This window comes from Antedon mediterranea, chromosome 11 (assembly GCF_964355755.1).
Source record: "Antedon mediterranea chromosome 11, ecAntMedi1.1, whole genome shotgun sequence".
Taxonomy (NCBI): Eukaryota; Metazoa; Echinodermata; class Crinoidea; order Comatulida; family Antedonidae; genus Antedon; species Antedon mediterranea.
The window spans coordinates 6,370,077-6,388,123 of record NC_092680.1 but is presented as its reverse complement, the minus strand read 5'-3'; the positions used below and the strand labels follow the sequence as shown (position 1 = coordinate 6,388,123).

Below are 18,047 nucleotides of genomic sequence, written 5' to 3'. Positions count from 1 at the left end.
GCAATCTTATTGTGCATCTAATAACTAGGTATATTTGCAATAATTCATGAAACATCACTGTGTATCGCCACAAGCATCTTAACACATGAGGTGAGGTGAGTCCCATTTTCTCTGAACGTAGGGGAATGAGCTGTTAGGAGCTCATTGTACTAAGCCTCGGCATTATGTGGTAGACCGGCCAGTTTTTTCTCCCTAGTATTTTCAACCAGGTACTCATTTACAGCTGAGTGGACTGGAAGTTGTCTTAACACATAGGCGGACAAAATGGATTGAGTTTTCTCATATATCTAAATATAGTATATACCTAGGCCTACTCGTTATTACATTTTTTTCTGTAAATCTGAATTTTCTGATACGCCATTACAACGTTTGGAACTATATGATCGCTAAGCATTTATATAATGGTTCTTAACTTAGCAATAATATCTTACGAAAAGCACTGGCGGGAAATGAATCAAACAAAAGCAAATATTTTCCTTAAAAAAATCTTCCGTTCAGTCTGAAGTTTATTTACTAGATCAGCGCCCTCAATTAGTCAATACTAAGTACGAATATGGTACTTTTGTATAATAAAAGTTTGGTCATTCATTCATTCATAATAACAGTACAGTATTGATTTTTAATCAAACATACAGAAACAAAACAGGACAGACAGACAAACAAGTAAGGCACAAAAAGACAAGACAATGATTAATGCCATGGAAGCACAGAAAACTAAAATAAACGTGTTTGTTCCTTTTTTTTGCGATATTGCAAGTTATTTTTGGAGTAGGATTTGTTTTAGTTTAATAAAAGAAATTTTTTAAGGTGCCATTTTAATTTGGTGCCACTATAACGGATATTATGTTGCATTAAAATTAATTTGGTAAGAGGAGGTTACAGGAGGATCTAGTGTTATAGGTTTGAATGTTCTGGATGTATTAATTTATTGTTCTTAACTGTATTTAATATATAATAATTATATATATTTTACTTCACACCTCTTGGATCTGATTAAGTAAACATATAATACATAGGCCTATGAGAATAAATATCGTAACTCTTGTAAAGCCTGGTTTCCATAAAATCGCTACACGGCAGAGCGTAGCGATTCTATGGAAACGCTAGAGTTTATCGGGGATCTAGTACGCGTATACGATTCATCGCCGACAAAATCGGCAAAGTTGAACATCGTTGAACTTTGCCGATTTGACTGCGATGAATCGGGGAGCCTTCCCGATTGCGTCGGCGACATCTGCGCGTGTAGCGATTTTAATGGAAACGCTGTAGCGATTTTAATGGAAACCAGGCTTTACTGATCTCCCTTTATTAAAAACAAAACCTATATAAAACAACTGCTTATGAATCGACACTAGAACCATGTCAACAAATTCGAAGCAACCACATGCGAAAAGCATGATAAATGCATCAGTGCACACAAATCAGAAGAGACATTACATTATTTAAGCACATCGCCCACAAATTGTATGACAATTACAATGTGAACGTATAAACGCTGGAAAATTATACTACTAGGGTGTGGTGGTGTTTTTAGTTTGGCAAGATACTGTAAAATCGTCATAGCTTAATGTGAACAAAAGCCCTGATGAATACGTATTACCTGGTAAAAATACCTGTCTTTATTCAATTCTATTTACTTAATTTACAGGTAAAAAATCTATGTCGACGCATTGGACATGTCCTCTGACGTTTACTAAGCATCAAATGTGACGCCTGATGTGCAGGCTGAGTGCACTAAACTGTAACAAGGCATGACGCAACGCGTATGATTATGTATCTGTGAATCATAAACATTGACGCAATTATTTGTTTGCTAACAAAAACAAGGAGCGGAAGAATATTGCAAAAACGATATAGTGTACGATGTGTATATGTAATTGCTATTGGCTATATTGATCGAAGGCTCTATTCAAGTTGTATACCGTAAGAAATGTGATCAGTGCTATCGCGTTGTGTAAGTAAGCGTATTGTGAGCGCGTTTCATTTCTACTTAGGCCTATATAAATTTATCCAGCACATTTAAAAATGGTATAGCAAATGAGTGCAAATGCAACAAAAATTGTGTACGATTAAATAAAGGTAAGAAAAATGTATATTATATGTTATATAGATATGCTTTTAAATTGTCTTAATTACTTTAATATTAATGATTAGACGCTATTGTTGCGTCATATTTCGATTGGTGTCATAATAATTTATAATTACAATTAGTATATGCGATGCAAATAATTTATGATTATGTCTTAATTTATAGATAAACATGTATAAAATGTCTATAACGAAGGTTCTGGGAATAACGGGTGTAGGAATAACGGTGGCATTGTCTTTAACAACAGCAACACCTAGTAAGTGAACCGATTTTTTGTTTTGCTTTTCTGCATATAAATTCCAAAACAATACGTTGTTTAATTTAATTATAAATTACAGTAGTTCATTTATTAGGCCTAGAACTGGATATATTAAGCTTGATTTATCGTTAGAGAAACTTCGATCTATGTACTTCATCCAACTAATTTACGTAATAGTTTGTTGTAATAACTGAATACGGCCTGTAAATGCATTCCCCCACCCTCTTCCAAATCGTATAAATTCAAATTAATAAGGAAATGTTGTCAAATGAATTCTCCTCACCTGACAAAGTTTAAAACATTATAATGTCATATTATGTGTGCGGTATTTATTATTTTCGTTAAAAAATTAAATCAAATCAAATTATAACGTTTACCTTTATACAGTATACCGTTGAGATAGTGTCTCTTATAGTTAGTATAGTAATGAATGATATCTGTTGTGGTGTTTGCACGGGTGTGTTGAGGGTGTAGTTGTGGTGTTTTTACGGTGGTATCGAGGGTGGTGATTTGGAGGTACTGACTGCATGTATGGTGGTCACGAATTAGAAAGGTTTGCAGAAATTACACTATTGTATTAAATTTTATATATTACATTTTTTACAATACCTCATCCACAGCCCTGTCGACGACTACAATTTCAAATTCAAATGAAAATGGAGAACAAACAAATACAAGTAAGTAATACATTGACGGTTTTTTGTAATATTTTGAATATGTTTTAGTGTAACACAAAATATTGCTTTTTTAAGGTTGGTACGTTTATATATAATATTTAAAAATCATTATCAATATTATACAACAGCATACCATCGCAGTCACTAATATCACAATACAATACAGTATCCATATTAATAACTCAAGTAAAAATTACAAAACTAATGAATATTCATGAGGCGTACGCACATACAAACGGACTAGTTACAATGTTATAGATGGCCATAAACTCTGACTATGGAGCATTTTTTTGTTATTAGATTGTAATTTTCATGGTCTTTGTTTATGGCATTGTGCTATTATTGTACGCAATACTAGCATTAGGTATATCATGCTCTATCGATCCACTTGTAAACCCAATATATGCAGGCGTCAGAGCAATTTAAGGGTGGTAGTATTGTCGCGAGTGCTATCCACATAGATATTCTTGAACTTCAGAAAAGTGCTCTTGTCTATAATTCAACGTTCTCTCTTAAGTTAATTTAATTAGTTAATTGTTCTGTTAAAACACATCTGCTATTTGTCTATCTATCTTTACAAGCTGGTCAAAGCTGATCACTTACAAATTCCATTAGTCTCAATGATTAATAATGTAGATCTAACAAATATGTATGTACAATATTGTAGTTAGTATAAATAATTGATATAATTAATTTAGTTTAACCATGTCAATGTATAACTCCAGTAATTGAATTGTTACATCAAAGTATTTTCTACAGAGCCTTAATTGTGAAGGCTAATTAAACATTATATAAAAACATTCTGATTAGTCAAGGCAAGGGTGATGTGTTCAGTAATGTACAGAGAAAAATATATATAAACGTGAGACACAGATCGACATGTTAAGAAAAGTAGTGCGACCGGGTCACAAATAAAACACGCTCATACATATCCTAGATTTGAAGTAACCCATTTAATTCTGACGCGACAAATAATTTCTACCACCTAGTAAAAGCTTTGTTAATAAGCAGTATTATTAGGAACTACTTTTTACATAATGGACAATATTTTATTACATTTCTCAAGCATTGAGTAGATAAATTGGTAGCTGGTAGGAATAATTAATGAAAAATAAGACTGCTATAAACAAGGTGTTCAACGCTGAGGGAGCTCTCATTATGGGCCTAGTACATATCAATAACATTGTTATTATTTTCAGCTATAGTTATGTAATAAAGGACAGTTATTTCGAATGTTTTAGTTTATTTAAGTAAAAAATAAATCGTGTGTACTTACCACACTTGTTTACGTCAGGTAAGGTAGCGTATATCCGACTTTTCAAACATGCCTAATAGGCCTAATGATCTTCCTAATATAAATCCACATCGATGAAGTTTATCCTAAACATACACTTAATTAACATCAACTTGTGTCTTTCTTATCGTGGCAGTAATTCCCTTGTTTCACATAGTATAATCCAGTAAACAGCTACCGGTACTTGACTTACATCATGTATTATAAGCAAAAGCCCCAAATACCGCGGAAAATAAACGTTTACGATTCTGCGTGCGAGAGTATTAACGACCAGCAGCTACATACTGTACTAAAGTAAAAGTCGGAATTCCTTATGTATGAAAACAAACCGGTCTAGCGTTGTTTAAAACAATACCGTTGAATCAAAACAATCTGAATGTGACATCAGCAGCTGTCATATTATATGCAAAATGACTCTGTTCCTACATAGTCAATATTTGTTTAATTAGGAAAATAATGGGGTACGGATCTGTCTGAAAAATATATATTTAACAATTACATTGTTAATTTGCAGGTTTGACGTGGTGGCAAATATTATTACTCGTAATTGGTGGCTTTCTGGTGTTTACTTGCTGGGGTTGTTATTTCTTCTTAAAACACCGCGAGAAACAACAAGCCAAGTTTAAGCCAATCGCAACATCCAACGGTGATGATCCTCGAGTGCGTTCAGACTCGAATACAGTAGAAATGGAACCACCAAGAGCATCTGCTGATGAGCAGAACGATGATGTCGAAATACAATTAGACGCGTCTGAACAGCCAGCAGGGCATACGACGCGTGAGGACTCTGATAAACGCATTGTTGCACAGGATGAAATTGTTATCGAAAATGTTGACGAACGTCAGCTAATTGCGTCAACATCTGATTATCAATATGATCGTAGGGACACGGCAGAGCGTGTGGCAATGGACGATTTAGAATATCAGTGACGTCATTTACATTTTTCGGCGATCTGAGAAATGAAAGAGGCGTACGTACGTGATGTATCGTTACCGTAGTAGGCCTATATTCAACAAATTAGGCCTACAACAGAAACACGCGGTGTTGTGCGCTGTAAGACGCATTGTGCTATTGGAACACAAGTTAGATGTTTTGTTACCCAGTTTGACTATGGATGATGCGCATGTTAATGTTGTACGATATATTTATTAATTGTCAATGTTATAGTAATTTTCTAAGTTTGGTTGGTGCACTCAAATAAGGATATGTTCTCATCTTCAACAACCGCTTCCAGTACATGGATAACAGTCGGTTAAGAATAAATGTTTTTTCAGTCTTCTTTTAAGAAGTTTACTCACATAGTTACATGGGCCTATTTCTGTTTTTTTTTTCTTCTAGTAAAGTGGTGTACTGCACAATTTGTTTTTATAAGAGAAAAAATAGGCAGAAATCATAGTAGGCCTGCCGTCATCAATGTGTAGTTCATGGGTATACCTATTCGGTACTAATATGATTGGAAATCGATTCATGAAATAGTTACAAAATACTTTATGAATTTATTTTATATTTTATTGCTGTAGAAAATTTGGTGTTTTGTCAAAACAGTTACTTTCGGTAGATGATGATGTAACATGTGACTTATTATACATACCAGTATACGTGAATATAATTTATATTTTCTCTGTATTATTATGTATTTCATACCTTATTACAGGATGGATACAACATATCTCTTGCACATTTGTTTGTATATTGAAGAGGTGGGCATTATTCTCATTGGAATCTAGAAGACATTCTGAGGAAATCAGTTTTTCTTTTTAAATATAAACATGTTGAAAATTATCTTGTATCCAACAGAGCAAGGATACAGTATGTATACCTTCCTGGAGCATAATGATGAGGATTTCTGTGTGGACTTATTACAAATCGTTTGTTTTAGTATTGTGATTGATACAATAAGTAAGACTGAAGGTATAGAAAGATGAAAATTCACCTAAAAGTGCAATATTCCTAGCCCACCAACAATCAGACCAGTCAAAATTAAAGAACTTCTTATTCCAAATAGTTTATTAGCAAACAAGATATTTCACTCCTCTATCGAATTTCCTATTTCCTTCTTTAGATAATACAGTAAATGTTAGTAGATGTATTTGTGATGAATGTAAAGTTGTGTCAGTTATTGAATTTAGATAATCAGTTATTGAAATATTATATATTATCACCATTAGTTATACTCACTACAAATTAAAGGTTTAAAAAACAGTTTTAAAAGACATCCCCTACCATATTGAATAGGCTAATAGTTTAAGTAAACTTCATTATTGAAAATGCAATTAAAATATATTCATGTCGCAAACGAGTGTTGTAACATTTTGGATCACCGTGTTCAACTCGTCAACAATCCCGGAGAAGGAAAGTGATATATGTTAACGTTAATCAAGTGATATTAATTCATATTAGTATCGAACATTTATAAAGCGCTCTTTACCGGAGTCTCGCAGCGCAAGATGAAAAGAATAACTACTGAAAAAGGTGAGTTTTCAGGAGAGATTCGAATTGAAAAGGGAATTGAATGTAACGGATGGAATGAGGAAGTTGGTTCCAGATCTCTGGTGCCTGACCAAAGAAACCCTGGTACGGATTTAAGGTTGGTTCTAGGTGGTGTTAACATAAGAGGATCCGTTTCAGAATGAAGACCTCTGCGTAGAGGAATATACGGTTTATAAGTTTGGCAACTCTAACGCCTATTCATTACTATTGTTGATAATATCGTTTACTTTTTACAGTAGGCATATTTACTCATCGGTAAATTCAGTTGGCACAAATTATTAATTACTGGTAACATAACAATTTACTCATTCTATCAATTATTTAGCATAATGACAAATGTAGCTCTATGGCTCATTTAATATAATTGATTTAACTGTATTCTCATATTGTTATATCGATTTCAATTTACTTATTCTGGTTAATTAAAAACATACTGGCTATATCTATGACGTCATAAGATATACAAGTTATTACCATTGCAACATCACTAATGTACAGCAATGAATTTACTAAAATATATTAAAATGAAGAAAACACACATAAGTTATCAAAACAGTTGAATTTGCTATGGTAAATGACGTCACAAAAGAAAATTACTACCATTTTACTACTGTAAAAGATAATAATGACGTCACTAGTAAGTATACATTTAAGTATATATATACTCAGGTTGAAAGTATCAGACCATTAGGATAGAGTGCTCGATACCAAGGTACAGCATAAATAAAATAATCAGAAAACTTGGTTACGTCATTGTTTTAATCGCTACAAATCGTTTCGTATGACCAGAATCTTGCTGGTCAAACAGATTTGTAGCGATTAAAACAATGAAGTAACCAAGTTTTATGCTGTTATTTTATTTAAGTATATATATATATATATATATATATATATATATATATATATATATATATATATATATATACATATACATAAGGTATATATAGCAATATATAGAACTTACATAACTTACTAAAGGAATAATGTAAAATTATTATACATCTTATACAACTAAATGTTACTAAAAGATAATAATTAAAAATAAAAAATATAATGTTTACTCGCACTTCATTTGAAATTATACACAACTGTCAAGTTTACAGTAAGAAACTACCGTATTTCATTTCATTAAATTAAACTTATTATGACATAGTATATGCATTGTTGGTCTGTCCCCTATTATTGTAATTGACTGATTCTTCCTTTGTTGGTGTTCTACGGAACAACAAAATGTTGATAATAACACTTACAAGCAACAATACACTAACTATTGAAACTGCAACGATCAAACCAACATTATCATCATCTTCTTTGATTGGAATAGGTTTCTGAGTAGTTACTGGTGGAGAAGCTAAATTGAAAGAAGAGAGCAATTAAAACACATCGTAATAACATGAAATCGTGGAATATACCACATACACGTACACTTAAGCCTGTTTTCCTGTCGACGTCAGTCGACGCTATCGTTGACAATAATCGGCGATCTTCTACGTAAACATTGAAATGAAAACGATTTACAGGAAAAGGTACTCGTTATCGTTATCACTTCAACTTGATCGTTTCGCGTTGAACTGTTAATGATCAACGATGATTATAGCGTCGAATAACGTCAACAGGAAAACAGGCTTGAACAATATTGTACATGTTGTATTACAACCGTAATGGTAGGATATCTGATTAAGAAGAAGATCCCGGATTCGAATATCGGTTCATAAATGTTGACTATAATATAGTCTCTGGGCGGTTTAAAGTTTCTCTAAATCTGGATGTAAAATGTATTAACAAGCGATAGTATCTTTTTTTTTTAGCAGCAGTTGATTTCAAGAATTTATTTATTCAGTTTTAACTTAGAACTTTGTTTCTTTACATTACATTACTATTAGGAATGTAGATGCATGTTTTATATTTTGATAATCTTGTGTAGACTTACTCGGTTTTTCGTAAACTATATACGTAGTTTCCATTCCAGCCGCTAAATGATCATTCACGTGACAGTGCAATAACCATCTACCTGGATCATCAGCTAACATCTCCATTGTCTGGAAAACACCTTTAATGGAAAATTACAACAATGAAGAACAAAACTGATTACATTAATATGTACAGGAGACATCGTAACAAATTAAATTAACTAGGGATAAATCTATTAAGAGGACACTTTGTCATGTTCGGAAGGTGTCTCATCCGTAGGGTTCACTAACTATATTTTAATCGTGTATATTATACGCCAGATGGTTCAAGTGACTTATCATCTGTTCAATTGCAAAATTAAACCTACCTGGATATAGCTCGAAAACATCCACATTTTGCTCTGTAGCATGCTTGAATGTGGCTGTCTGTCCGTGGAAGTGCACAGAATGCACGTCTACCTCATTACCTACACCGATGATATACCAGTCGACTCGTTCACCGACAACCATTTCAATTCCACGAAGGTTTCCATATAACCGACCATTTATTCCGTGCATCAGATTACTTTCTTCAAAAACTCCATCTGCTTTATCTACGCTTGATGGAGTAAAGCAGTATGTGTTTATGTTCTCGTCCAAATACCAGCTTTTATTTTCATCTAACACAGTAAAGAGGACCGCATATTCTCGATCAACGTCTGTCCGAAACCCGTCTTTATTAACTGTTCCAGGTTTACAGACGATCAGTGGTCCTATAAGTCCAGAGTTTATGTCTCGAACAGGGTTAACACTGGAGTAATACGCCCAGGTGACGCAGCTCGAATCGGTTTCAGATGGCCCAGAAGTAGCCGGGACAACCCACTCATACATGTACGTCTCACCTGGTAAGATTCCATCACCTTTACTATTGATACCATCATTGTACAGAGACCCTTCGTTCGTTTTGTTATGGGCAGCGCCGTGTGCATGAAACGAATATTTTCTTGGATAGCTCGCAAGATTTTTGAACAAAATCTTAAATTTATCGCCAACATTTGCCCGTAAAAGAGGTCCAATCATTCCAAGGTAATCCTCATCAGGACCTCTTAGCTTTTCTACTGTGAACGTACTGTCGGTAAATTCACGGAATACAGCTTTCTTATACTTGTGCCCGATGAAACTGTTATCACGATTCACAAATACATATCCATTACTAAAAACAAAAAGACGTAACACATAACATCTAACCGAAATGTATTATTTTTACTTGTAGTCAACTGAGAACTGAATTAAGACCAGGTATGGAGGACGACAACTTTCTTCTGTTTTACTTACAGCTGCCACCGAACGGCAGTCATCCGTCCTTCCACGACAGAGGCTGAGATGGACCAGTACACCCGGGTAACCCCAACTCTTCCAAAAGATGCACTGGGTTAATTTAAAACCGCACACCACAAAGATAATACGAGAGCCTTGAACGTCCCGAATATATCGGCATGGTACACACTACGCAAAATGGTCACGTGCAATTGTACACCTAATCGTGAGGACTAGCGAAAATAATAAATGCACGACTCGATATACAAAATCAATAAAAATCGGCAGACTAGTCGTGTAATAATTCATCATATAACTCAGTCTGTCAATGTTTACTTTGCTAAATGGGACATGGTACTGCCATGCAAATACGGATCGTGTGGACCCAGAGGCTGGTGCGAAAATTGGAAATGCAGAAGTTCGTCTAGACATCGACGTCTTCCAAAATTTCTGACATTATGTTGCTTAAAATTGAGGGGCTAAATATAACAATTATGAGATCGAATACAGTTGGCGAAGCTACAGAAAAAAAAAGATTATGGCGTGCTCTCCCTGAATGCATTTTCATGAACGTCATTTTGAGGGAACGAAACTAGTATTACTCTAGCTATAAAGAAGATGACCGGTTAGCTTAATGATTCATTATTGTAATTGTTTTATGAATTGAACCAATATCAAAATTACCGTCACGATGGCTCCGCATGAAATGCATGCCTCGCTGGCTCGCACTTTGGCAACACTCATCCAGGGTTGGGCTGAGCTAGGAACATTTTGAAAAATAGAGCTGCTAGGTCCTTAATTGCACTTATACTTTAAAAATTTCAGGCCTAGACCCGAAGAAGCGCCTTTGCGGAGATGAGACCAAAGTCTAGCAATGAATGAAATTAGATAATTGTAATAATGAAATTGTATTTCACCTTAACGGATCAGTCAATGGAACATCATGAATCCCGTCGTACATATCCTCAGAATAATCCCATTCCACCTCAATTGCCGCTACATAGTGCAGCCTCTCTATACCACTGAATTCGTTCGTATCACTAGACCCACTGCATCTGGAAACATTATATATAGCTTCCATGCCATTAGTAAAATGATCATATGTTTGCGATTCAATTGCCCACTTTCCTTTAAAAAAAAATAATAAACATTTATTTCCATTTGTAAATGCTCTGTTGATAGAATCTCTACCCCAACCTCACGTCGGTAGCAATTATTATTTAGACTGAGGGAAGTTTGTTCAAAGCAAGTGAATGCTGAGTGTAATGGTCACCATGCTATACTGTTGAATTATTAGTATCTTAGCAGGTGGAGCTTGGCAGTCTTTATTTAAGAAGACTTATTTGCTTGTGTCAATTGGTATACGGCGCACACATTATATATAAACAAAATTATTGCGCCTACAAGTGGGATTTTCAAATGTAGGCCTGTGTCAAACCTGTTTCAGATACAGATATTTAGTACATACCAATTTCAGACGTCTGCATTGTAATTGTTCGCTGAATACCCGGAAATATGACGACAGTATCGGACCTCGTGCCTTCGTTCAGAAATGTATGGCCGTGGAAATAGACGGTGTTTTCATCCGTTTCTTTACCAAGTCCCATAAGATGCCACATGACGTTACCACCGACGCAAACGTCCAGCCCGGGAAGGTTTGCGTACGAATAGCCATTAATTGCTTGAATTATATAACATTATGTATGTTATTTAATTTCAATGCATTTTATGTGTTGTGTTAACGGTACCGTTATGTTCTCTTCTCTTCTATTTTTTTTTGTAGGGTGGTGGGAGGGGGGGGGGGGGGGTGAGGTCATTTGGAGACAAGTTTAACTTCTAATTTTGATCCTTAAAATGGTCTTGTTGATTGTTGATTATTGTTTATTGTTATAATATTGTTTGTAATGAAAAAAAATGATCATTTTAAAATAAATGTTTATTGAAACTTGAATGTTATTGAACGATTTAGTACACACGCTTGAAATACATGAATTATTGCTATACAGTAGTACAAATTATATTACATTTTTAAAAATAAATTTCATGAAATTAAAACAGGAATTTATCTTGATACCCGACAAATGCTTTAAATTTAAATCTATCATAATGAAAACATATAAAAACAGATCTCAATATATCTTACATTCAGTATAAAAAATAAATATGCAGGTAAGGAGAAGCATTGTGGAAAGCATATTCTCAATACGGAAACATAGGATATACGGTTTAATACTCACATGCCATTTGATTTGACAAAATAAAGTTATCTTCCTCCTTGTCAACGCCATTACAGTAAGTCGCAATATTTTCGTCAATATGGTAGCTTAAATTCTCATCAAACGTTGTAAAGAACAGGAAATATTCATAATCGACCTTGGTGTTCTATTACAAATTAAAATATAAAATAATAGCCAGTGTAAATGATTGTAAAAATATATATTTTTATGTTAGCTGGTATCACACTAAGACCTTTAATTTTAAGATAGGCTATCTATTTTACGGGAAGAAAAGGCCAGCTTCAGTCAACCAGTATATAGTTTAAACAAAGTATTCTTTCTTTCTTTTAAGTATCCACACATATAAAGTATAAACATTGTAACATAAATAAAACATATCAAGGGAAGGGATAAACATAGTTAAAACTAACCAAATTCAGCCCCTAAACATTGAAAAATAAACAGAATGGAAATGAATTTCAGAGAACTTACACCTTTGCCCTTCTTTGAAGTAAAATGAACATGAATAATGTGCAATGTCTCAGATAACATGTTTACATACTTGCACGAACATTAATAACATAAAAGTCAAACAGAACATAAATAACCTTAGATCCATTGCTATCCAAAGTTCCCGGTTTGCAGATGACAAGTGGGCCAACAAGACCCGTAAACAAATCCATGCGTGGGTCTACAGCCGAGTAGTACATCCAAGTAACGCAGTCTTCGTTAAGAGAAGTAGGTGCAATAAATGTTGGGATGGTCCATGTATAATTACATGTCATATTCGTCGTTACGTAATTGCACTCAATGTTTTCTGATGACAAAAAAAATGAAATAATTATTGGGCCTGTATTTGTGCATTAATAAGCTGTACATATATTACTATTATTGGTAATATTTATTAATATTTTGACAATTTTATTTATTGTATGTTTGAACACAATTTGCCTTTCGTTGATTATTATCTTTCTTTTTACACTTTCTTGTATTTTAAGGTGTATTTGTTGCTAATAAATATAAGATAAGAGAAAATAGAGGGAAAAAATGTTGTGAAATTTAAAAATAAAAAAGTAATGATATTTTATTTTATATACACTTATCGAAATAAATTATTTGAAATTCAATACTTACCTACCACCTTATATAAGTACCTTATTTATTAATATTATTGTAATAGTTTATGACGTGAAGAAACTAAATGTTTTACGTTAAACTTGAAATTGAAACCAGTCACTGATAATACATAATTATACATAACTGTAGAATAAGTGGACAGGTTACTCTACTTGATATATTTGTTCTAAATTTGAAGGTGTACTCGGGGTAGTGTTATCACCAGTACCATACCTGAACTAGAGTAGAGTTGTCCTTCATTATTTTTGTCATAGAATACTCCATGTGGATGAATAGTCAATGGTTGAGAAGCCATATTTTTAAAAATAACCCGAATAGTTTCGCCAACTTCAGCACGAATTACAGGGCCTAACAACCCCATGTGCTCTTCCTCTGGTTTTCTTGTGATCTTCTCATCGAACCTTTCGCTTGTGTAGCCAAAGTATCTAGTTTTTATGTAGGTGCCACCGATGCGACTTTCGCTTTGGTTAAAAAATATTGCACTGTCCCTATCAAAAGAAATTGTTTTCCCACATTAAACAGATAGATGCAATAGGCCTTATTATCATAACTACTATTTTGCAAATTGTATGCCGAACTGCAGACGGCAATTTATAGACTTAGTCTTATTGTTTACCGGGCTTATTATTACGTTTATTTGGTCTTACTTATTTGGATCCGTAATGTCACCACCGTTAAACATATCCATTCCAGTAGGTGCATAGTTCCATTCCACATCTTCTGCGGATATATAATATTCTCTGACTTTATCATTTAGTTCACCGTCTATTTCTGTAGTTCCGCATTCACTCGAAACCGTATACAGGGCCAATGATCCAGCTATTTGAAAAAAAAGACGAGGATTTAAAAACAAAGTTTAATTGAAATATTATGTACATTGGATCTACGGTTTATAGTCCATCCGAGAAGACTCGTTCTACCAGAACCATGGAGTGAATATCGAACCCCTGCCGATGTTATGGCTACGTAATTATGGTTCCACTGTTTTAACCGCTCGGCCACTCACTCAAATAACATGATTATTATTATCAATATTCTTAAATGTTTTTTATGCATTGCGAAACAGAGCATCAATGATCATGATATACAAACGTTTCACAGAAAGCGCATTTCAGAAACAACAGTCAATCGGAAAAATTGAATCATTTCAATATACTGTAGATGTGAAAAAACGAATATGCATACAGATTATAGCCTCACACAATTGTATTCATTAATTTACTAAATGTTCTGTATACATTTATGTTATGTTGTGTAAAACTATAAACATCATACCCGTGTAATGCCGTGTAACTCCTGAATCAACTAACCAAGTACCAGGGTTAGCTGCATACATAGTTGCCGTCACCATAGAGCCTGGGGATGCCCCAAGTCCATCAACACGTCGTCCTTTATATTCCTGTAAAATTAAATCGGTTACAATATTTTACCATCTCATATGTTCGCACATGATTCAATGCATTTGTAGATCATGTCTAAAGTTGAATTACTAGCGTAGAGGCATTATTTTTACAACCGGATAGTTCTTAGTCATAAACAAAGTATTAAGCTCTGTCTACACTATCAAGTTTTATGTGACAAAAAATGTGATGGATATGATGATGTTATATTACTACCATAGTTGGGCATATTAGACACATCACACTTTATTTGTCAAATTAGTTTTTGATAGTATAGACAGAGTTGCATAGATGTTTTGCTCCACCACATAAAATTGACGCTAAAAATAACCATATTTCATAATCATAGTGTAGAATGACATTATTTACCAGAAAATTCCCATTGAAATTTAGAGTATGAATATCTTGTTCTGTACCAAACACCATGATGTACCAATCTGCTGTATCTCCATAACATAGCTCAAGTCCCGGAAGGTTTCCGTACATATAGCCGTTTATATTGTCCATCATGTTGCTATCTACGTAATCCTCGTCCTCTGAAAAGGTATCGATACACAGTAATTGTAGCTTTCCATCATAATAAAGTAGAAGCCATAATTTGCTTTTAAGGGACACTTCCTCCTATTATAAATCAATGGGGAAATAGCACGCCCAATATATTTAGTGAACCCCCTTTTTAGGCATAGGGTTCTTAAGTTTTCATTTAACAGTGTGTAATATTAGTTCTACAGTATTTGATTTACTGGCGAAAAATCACTTACATACAATTTTGTTTTAAAAGTTTCTAGTCTGTAGTGTTGTCTTTTATCGGACATATACATGATTTCTAGTTACTACACTTCATGCCCTGTGCCTTTTACACAAAGTCTGCATGTTTCTGCTTCAATTATCTTATTGTATGTTTAAACATTGACATTATGTATTTATAATACCCCTTTATCAAAAGAAGAATTCTATTTCATTGATAAACGTAATGCCATTGTAGCAAAATGATTTCAATTCGCAAAAAATAGTACAGCCTGGTAGGCCTACTGAATTTCAACAAACCTTGATCCATAGAATCATCTTTAATAAATTCATTAAAATTATCTTCGGAATAAACGCTTAGATTTTCGTCTGTTACAGTAAACAGAAGAACAAACTCGTTATCGATGTCTTTTCTTGAATGTCCATCATCGCTAAGTGTTCCTAACGACATGGATTAAACAGAAGTTTATCATAATAAAGTAACTAAATAAATTATTAATCAATCACTCAATCAAAAATTGAACTATTATTAAACCTACAAAGTAAGTTTACCCACCCAGGAAACCAATTAACTTACCCGGTTAAATAACCTGTAGGCCTACGGTTCGCGTACGGCCCGGGGTACGGCCCAAGATAATACACCAGCATTTTTCGTTGGTTTCATGTACAGTCATTGCTAACTTTAGTGATCAGCGACCCACCTACCCGGGTAAATAACGGACGAGATACTATCCAGCACTCGATCAAGTCATAAATACCGTCTGCTATTATAATCACTTCACCATAAGGGTTAATGCACATTTCAAAATCAAAGAATTCTTTAGATAGCCAATAATATTTATACTATAAGAAATAAATACCTTTCCGACAAGCAATGATTGTTCCGACCAACCCGGCCGCCTCTTCACTGACACTCTCATGGTGAGAATGATATACCCATGGAATACAATTACTGCCGTCTTTCGTAGGCCCTGTTCGTGGATGTACTTCCCACCTGTATGTATGCGTTTCACCTGGCTTTACTAAATCATCCTTTTTATCGTCACCTGTTGTACCGTCCTTATAAAGCGCACCTGGAAAAAACACATTTTTTATTTAATCAATTTGTTGAACTTAAAACGTAAAATAGAGAATTATATCTATCTAATTATGTTTGATAAACTAGGTGACACATTTATTATGCCGTAGGCCTACTATAATTATGTGAACAATTAAACAATTATATAATAATTATTTTAAATATACACCACTGCATCATTATTATCATTATGACACGTATTATATATAACTATATGTTATTATGTTTAGTTACATATATTGAGAGTTGCAATAAAAAGATGTTCAAAACAAATAAAATGACATTTTTGTGTGTAAAATTATGAAAACAAACCTTCAGATGACTTTTCATAAAAAACACCATGGGGATGCATTGTATAAGAGTGTTCTGATGCCAAGTTTTTAAAATGAATAACAATGACGTCATCAACCTCGCCCCTTAGGACCGGTCCTGTAAAACCCAACCATGGCGGAGGCTCAATTTGGGTTTCGTATGTTTCATCCGTGAATTCTCTGTACACAGCTTTCTTGTAAACTCTACCAATTCGATTTGAAGCTGGTTCCAAATAGAATGATTCAATGCTATTGACAGAGAAAGAAATATTATAAAGAGCAAAACAATAAGATAATAGAAAAAAATGACGAATTTGTACACTTAGGCCTAAACATCGAAAACTAAAATCCATGTGTTATAGTATTACCAAGACAGACGTAGTATTTTGATTCAGTACAACTATCGTCCCAATGGGACTAAATTACCATTATTGACCAAATGTTCATTACGACATAGACATATCATCAACTTTGACTATAAATTAATCAGTAAAATTGGACGTACATGGGCCTATACCTGGACCTATGGACCTATAACGATCGACGTTCTTCCAAAATGAAAGTTTATCTACCGTGTTTTCGCAGACGGTTTATTTCGCCGTTAAAACTACAACTTGCCATTTCGATTGATCGTGATCGGCCTAGATAATAGCCGCCTACAGCGAATTTAAGCAAATAAAAGGGTTCTTAGATATGGCCGAAAGAAAGAACATTTAGGTCTAACGGATCTACTTTATACTGACCTTCCATTGGCGAACGGTTTGCCTGTGATGTTGTTGATTCCTAACGGTGCGTAGTCCCAGTACTCTTCGACGCTACCCACGTAGTACACCCTATCTTTAGCAAGTATACTAATTATACAAAAAGCAGAAATTAAGAAGAATTTGATTATTAACCGTTGACCCATTCTGCATATAATCACTGATAGTTGGTTCAGAGACAGCAATATACTGTAGATGAATGTATACACGGTCGTATTTTTTATCTATAGTGCTGCACTATGTACCTAAGGATAGGTCGACGTCATCCTTTAAAAAAAATTACGCACGTGAACGATTGTTGTTGAGCTAACAATCAATCACTCACTAAACTTGTGCAGGAACTATATCAAGGTAAACGAACTATTCGATAATTCGTGACTT

The 18,047-nt window shown here is 34.1% G+C and overlaps 2 protein-coding genes across 2 annotated transcripts; one reads left to right on the top strand and one right to left on the bottom strand.

Annotated features, from left to right (window-relative positions):
* The first annotated feature begins 1,876 nt into the window (after window positions 1-1,876).
* On the top strand, window positions 1,877-7,670 carry LOC140062834 (uncharacterized). Its single transcript, XM_072109194.1, has 4 exons — window positions 1,877-2,079; window positions 2,255-2,345; window positions 2,969-3,025; window positions 4,834-7,670. Exons 2-4 carry the CDS (start codon window positions 2,261-2,263, stop codon window positions 5,247-5,249), a joined length of 558 nt encoding a protein of 185 aa, XP_071965295.1. The 5' UTR covers window positions 1,877-2,079; window positions 2,255-2,260; the 3' UTR covers window positions 5,250-7,670.
* A 60-nt stretch (window positions 7,671-7,730) lies between these two features.
* LOC140062514 (hephaestin-like protein) lies at window positions 7,731-17,902 on the bottom strand. The gene is made up of 15 exons (XM_072108769.1): window positions 17,649-17,902; window positions 16,907-17,154; window positions 16,377-16,589; window positions 15,817-15,957; window positions 15,139-15,305; window positions 14,645-14,768; window positions 14,017-14,188; window positions 13,583-13,857; window positions 12,841-13,049; window positions 12,254-12,398; window positions 11,485-11,697; window positions 10,934-11,144; window positions 9,089-9,912; window positions 8,741-8,860; window positions 7,731-8,161 (listed from the first exon to the last, which is right to left on the bottom strand). The coding sequence occupies exons 1-15, from the start codon at window positions 17,810-17,812 to the stop codon at window positions 7,953-7,955; spliced, it is 3,435 nt and encodes a 1,144-aa protein (XP_071964870.1). The 5' UTR covers window positions 17,813-17,902; the 3' UTR covers window positions 7,731-7,952.
* Between the last annotated feature and the right edge of the window lie 145 nt (window positions 17,903-18,047).

What these genes read in the sequence shown, in the direction of transcription:
- LOC140062834 (XM_072109194.1), top strand. Translation starts at nt 2,261, where the DNA reads ATGTATAAAATGTCTATAACGAAGGTTCTGGGAATAACGGGTGTAGGA. An exon ending in TTTAACAACAGCAACACCTA is followed by an intron (nt 2,346 to 2,968) that starts GTAAGTGAACCG and finishes CCTCATCCACAG; the next exon opens with CCCTGTCGACGACTACAATT. An exon ending in TGGAGAACAAACAAATACAA is followed by an intron (nt 3,026 to 4,833) that starts GTAAGTAATACA and finishes GTTAATTTGCAG; the next exon opens with GTTTGACGTGGTGGCAAATA.
- LOC140062514 (XM_072108769.1), bottom strand. Translation starts at nt 17,812, where the DNA reads ATGGGTCAACGGTTAATAATCAAATTCTTCTTAATTTCTGCTTTTTGT. An exon ending in AGATGATTCTATGGATCAAG is followed by an intron (nt 15,306 to 15,816) that starts GTTTGTTGAAAT and finishes ATACCTTTTCAG; the next exon opens with AGGACGAGGATTACGTAGAT. An exon ending in AATGCAGACGTCTGAAATTG is followed by an intron (nt 11,145 to 11,484) that starts GTATGTACTAAA and finishes TTTTTTTTAAAG; the next exon opens with GAAAGTGGGCAATTGAATCG.